The following is a 5499-nucleotide window of genomic DNA, read 5'->3' on the forward strand; positions in this document are numbered from 1 at the left end:
TCCAGATCATTTATGAAGATATTGAACAAAACCGGCCCCAGGACCGACCCCTGGGGCACTCCACTTGACACCGGCTGCCAACTAGACATGGACCCATTGATCACTACCCGTTGAGCCCGACAATCTAGCCAACTTTCTACCCACCTTATAGTACATTCATCCAGCCCATACTTCTTTAACTTGCTGACAAGAATACTGTGGGAGACAGTGTCAAAAGCTTTGCTAAAGTCAAGAAACAATACATCCACTGCTTTCCCTTCATCCACAGAATCAGTAATCTCATCATAGAAGGCGATTAGATTAGTCAGGCATGACCTTCCCTTGGTGAATCCATGCTGACTGTTCCTGATCACTTTCCTCTCGTGTAAGTGCTTCAGGATTGATTCCTTGAGGACCTGCTCCATGATTTTTCCGGGGACTGAGGTGAGGCTGACCGGCCTGTAGTTCCCAGGATCCTCCTTCTTCCCTTTTTTAAAGATTGGCACTACATTAGCCTTTTTCCAGTCATCTGGGACTTCCCCCGTTCGCCACGAGTTTTCAAAGATAATGGCCAATGGCTCTGCAATCACATCCGCCAATTCCTTTAGCACTCTCGGATGCAACTCGTCTGGCCCCATGGACTTGTGCACGTCCAGCTTTTCTAAATAGTCCCTAACCACCTCTTTCTCCACAGAGGGCTGGCCATCTACTCCCCATGTTGCGATGCCCAGCGCAGCAGTCTGGGAGTTGTCCTTGTTAGTGAAGACAGAGGCAAAAAAAGCATTGAGCACATTAGCTTTTTCCACATCCTCTGTCACTAGGTTGCCTCCCTCATTCAGTAAGGGGCCCACACTTTCCTTGGCTTTCTTCTTGTTGCCAACATACCTGAAGAAACCCTTCTTGTTACTCTTGACATCTCTTGCTAGCTGCAGCTCCAGGTGCGATTTGGCCCTCCTGATTTCATTCCTACATGCCCGAGCAATATTTGTATACTCTTCCCTGGTCATATGTCCAACCTTCCACTTCTTGTAAGCTTCTTTTTTATGTTTAAGATCCGCTAGGATTTCACCATTAAGCCAAGCTGGTCGCCTGCCATATTTACTATTCTTTCGACTCATCGGGATGGTTTGTCCCTGTAACCTCAACAGGGATTCCTTGAAATACAGCCAGCTCTCCTGGACTCCTTTCCCCTTCATGTTAGTCCCCCAGGGGATCTTACCCATCTGCTCCCTGAGGGAGTCAAAGTCTGCTTTCCTGAAGTCCAGGGTCCGTATCCTGCTGCTTACCTTTCTTCCCTGTGTCAGGATCCTGAACTCGACCATCTCATGGTCACTGCCTCCCAGATTCCCATCCACTTTTGCTTCCCCCACTAATTCTTCCCTGTTTGTGAGCAGGAGGTCAAGAAAAGCTCCCCCCCCCCCCAGTTGGCTCATCTAGCACTTGCACCAGGAAATTGTCCCCTACGCTTTCCAAAAACTTCCTGGATTGTCTATGCACCGCCGTATTGCTCTCCCAGCAAATATCAGGAAAATTAAAGTCACCCATGAGAACCAGGGCGTGCGATCTAGTAGCTTCTGCGAGTTGCCGGAAGAAAGCCTCATCCACCTCATCCCCCTGATCCGGTGGTCTATAGCAGACTCCCACCACGACATCACTCTTGTTGCTCACACTTCTAAACTTAATCCAGAGACACTCAGGTTTTTCTGCAGTTTCGTACCGGAGCTCTGAGCAGTCATACTGCTCCCTTACATACAGTGCTACTCCCCCACCTTTTCTGCCCTGCCTGTCCTTCCTGAACAGTTTATAACCATCCATGACAGTACTCCAGTCATGTGAGTTATCCCACCAAGTCTCTGTTATTCCAATCACGTCATAATTCCCTGACACCACCAGGACCTCCAGTTCTCCCTGCTTGTTTCCAAGGCTTTGTGCATTCGTATATAAGCACTTGAGAGAACCTGCTGATCGCCCCTCATTCTCAGTATGAGGCAGGAGCCCTCCCCTCACAGACGTTCCTGCCTGTCCTTCCTCCCGGTATCCCGTTTTCCCACTTACCTCAGGGCTTTGGTCTCCTTCCCCCGGTGAACCTAGTTTAAAGCCCTCCTTACTAGGTTAGCCAGCCTGCTCGCAAAGATGCTCTTCCCTCTCTTCGTAAGATGGAGACTGTCTCTGCCCAGCACTCCTCCTTCATGGAACACCATCCCATGGTCAAAGAATCCAAAGCCTTCTCTCCGACACCACCTGCGTAGCCATTCGTTGACTTCTACGATTCGACGGTCCCTGCCCTGGCCTTTTCCTTCCACGGGGAGGATGGACGAGAACACCACTTGCGCCTCAAACTCCTTTATCCTTCTTCCCAGAGCCACGTAGTCTGCAGTGATCCGCTCAAGGTCATTCTTGGCAGTATCATTGGTGCCCACGTGGAGAAGCAGGAAGGGGTAGCGATCCGAGGGCTTGATGAGTCTTGGCAGTCTCTCCGTCACATCGCGAATCTTAGCCCCTGGCAAGCAGCAGACTTCTCGGTTTTCCCGGTCAGGGCGGCAGATAGATGACTCAGTCCCCCGGAGGAGAGAGTCCCCGACCACCACCACCCGCCTCCTTCTCTTGGGAGTGGTGGTCGTGGAACCCCCAACCTCAGGACATCGCATCTCATGCCTTCCAACCAGCGGAGTCTCCTTCTGCTTTCTCCCCCCAGACGTATCGTCTGGTCCACTCTCCGCAATGGTACCTGTGGAGAGAACATGAAAGCGGTTAGTTACCTGTGTCTGCGTTGCTGGAACCCGGACATTCCCCCTTCTTCTTCTGGAGGTCACATGTTGCCAAGCTTCTTCACTGGCCTCTTGGCTCCACTGTGCAACCTGCTCTAAATCTTTAGAGCTTTGCGCCTGTAGAAGCATATCCTGACGTTTGTCCAGAAAATCCTCAGATTCTCGTATGCAACGCAGGGTCGTTATCTGTTGCTCCAGACCTTCAATCTTCTCTTCCAATATGGAGACCAGCTTGCACTTTGTACAGACAAAGTCGCTTCTGTCCTGTGGAAGAAAGACAAACATGGCACATCCAGTGCAGGTCACAACAGCTGAACCCCCCCCTTCCATATCACTTTCCTACTATGAGCTTCCTCAGAGAAGTTGACAAGATGTAAGCCTCCCTGGGCTCACTCCAGGTGAACTCCCAGGCAAACTCCTGCTGTGTGCTGCTCTGCTGTCCCCCGCTGCTCAGCTGGTTCGCCGCCACTCAGCTGGTTCGCGAAGCTCTGGCTATTTTTAAACAGCCAGGCTTCCCTGAAACAAACAAACAGACAGCCCCAAGGCCCGCCCTCTGCAGGCTACCAGCCAATCAGACACTCGCTCAGGCTCTCACACTGCCCTCCCAGCAAACACACACACACATTGGGATACTTACTCAGCAAACAAGCACTCGGATACTCACCAATCCCAGGCAAACTCCTGCTGTGTGCTGCTCTGCTGTCCCCCGCTGCTCAGCTGGTTCGCCGCCGCTCATTTAACTCAAAGCACTCTACATCTGCAAGTGTAGCCATGCCCTTAGCTAGTGTAAGGCTTGTCTACACTTGAAAGTTAATTCGGATTAGGGTAGGGTGTGAATTTAAAGCTCAATGGCTATTCTTGATTAACTCCATTTGTGGACACACTTTTATTCTGGAATAAGAATGCCTTGTTCCTATTTAGCTTAATCCACTTTCAAATTATAGCTATTCTGGAATTATTCTGTGTGTAGACAAGCCATAAAATAAACTACTTACAGATGTATGTGTAGTGGTAAAGTCTTTAGTGTGCTACTTGTACATGAAAAAGTATGAGGTAGGATTTGAGGCATTGTATTGGAGTGGATGTGAATGATTATCCAGTGATTTCCTAACCGGGAATGAGATAATTGCAGTTTCAGCTATTTCACTGTAAATTATGTTTTTATGTTGGAATTTCTCAGGTTTTTAATAAGTATGTACCTGTCAGTGTGAATAAGTATCTTCAGTGATATCATTGCTGATATATATTGTTTTCCAGTAACTTCTCTCAAAGTCCTGATATCCCCCATGTCCTCTGCACAGCCCTTGTTCCCACTCTGCCCCTCCCACACACAGCTGTCCTGCTTCCCTATGTCTCCCTGCAAAGCCTCATTTACCTATCAAACCTTTCCCATTTTACCCTATATTAATCCTCTCCCTTTCATCTCAGGAAGCACTGTTTTCCCCCCTCCTTCTGCACAGATCTGCTTCAGTCTCTCTCTCTCTCTCTTTCTCTCTCTCACACTCACTCACCAATTCCATTCCAATGTTAAATGCTGATCTACATTGATATCTGTCAATTTATAAGTGGAATGAGATAGGAGACAGGAAGGGCATGGGGAACGTGGGGCTGTGAGTACAGGAGCATGGGGGCAATATCTAGAGAGGTCAGAGCGCCTTGTGGGGAGACCTAGGTGAGCTCTTATGAATCTCCTTTGGTTCCTCGAAATGGAGCCTTCTATGGTGGTGAACTGTAGATAGTATATCCGAGATGAGCTCCACTCTGATGAACCATTGGAGAAAAGGCTACATTGTCAGAGCTGAGCTGCTAGGCCTGCTTCTTCCCTTCTGAAGTTTTGGGACGGGGGGAGAGGGTGGAGGAGACGTGCTGGGTTGTGCAACCTATGTTCGGGGAGTGGAGGGAACAGGGATTCTGAGAAGGTTGGGGAGGAGCCCAGTTTTTAATTTATGTCTCAATGTCTCCGTGCATATGGATGGGATTTCTCACTGAGTTATTGTCCTAACCATAACCCTAACCCTTGGGGAGCCCTTGTTGTGCTGAAACCTTGGCACATTACAGCATTTGATACCTAAGCAGTATCTCATTGGGAGCCATGTACTGGGAAAGGAGAGAGCTTTGACTTTGTACTGCGTGCATTTTCAAGTTGCTCAAATGATATCTGCATTTGTGTAAGTGGTGTGATTGTCTGGAAGACATCATTTTTCTGACCATAATATGGGCTCATTAGATTGTAAAATGTGTACAAGTGAGTTGTTTTTCATGGAGTGGGTGCAAAGGAAGTAAGGCTCTGGTGAGACCAGTATATTTTAAAAGTTTCTATATTTTCCTCCAAACCTATTCGTGTGTAGGCAGACCTTGCTTGGGCAAGAAAGGGATATACAGTATTTCAAATGGACCAGAAGTTCTGAGCATTGCTCCATTTGTGCACATTGCTGTTGGCAGTTTCCTGTGCAGAAATCCAAGATGGTGTTGGCTTGTGCAGCTAGAAAGGAAAGATTCAATTTTGGTGGATATCTGGTCTTATTTTCTTTCTTCTAATGAGGCTAACTCTAGCAAGTTTTAGGATGACTGTTGTTCAAGACAAACTGTGTAACTCCTCTTTTGGAGACTCTTTAAAAATTGGATACGGAACTAGAGCTGCATGAATAATTGATATTTTAAGTTTGATAAAATGGGGCTGGGATGTGTGGAGGGGTTATGGTGAGGCAGTTGTGTCCGACCTATAGATTATATATTTAATATTTAGTGTAGA

The 5499-nt window shown here is 47.9% G+C and overlaps 1 protein-coding gene across 1 annotated transcript; it reads right to left on the reverse strand.

The window, feature by feature from the left end:
• Nucleotides 1–2066: 2066 nt before the first annotated feature.
• Nucleotides 2067–3193, reverse strand: LOC141991343 (uncharacterized). Its single transcript, XM_074959643.1, has 2 exons — nt 3091–3193; nt 2067–3011 (listed from the first exon to the last, which is right to left on the reverse strand). Exon 2 carries the CDS (start codon nt 2874–2876, stop codon nt 2067–2069), a length of 810 nt encoding a protein of 269 aa, XP_074815744.1. The 5' UTR covers nt 2877–3011; nt 3091–3193.
• Between the last annotated feature and the right edge of the window lie 2306 nt (nt 3194–5499).

Source organism: Natator depressus, chromosome 7, assembly GCF_965152275.1.
Source record: "Natator depressus isolate rNatDep1 chromosome 7, rNatDep2.hap1, whole genome shotgun sequence".
In the NCBI taxonomy this organism is placed as follows: domain Eukaryota; kingdom Metazoa; phylum Chordata; order Testudines; family Cheloniidae; genus Natator; species Natator depressus.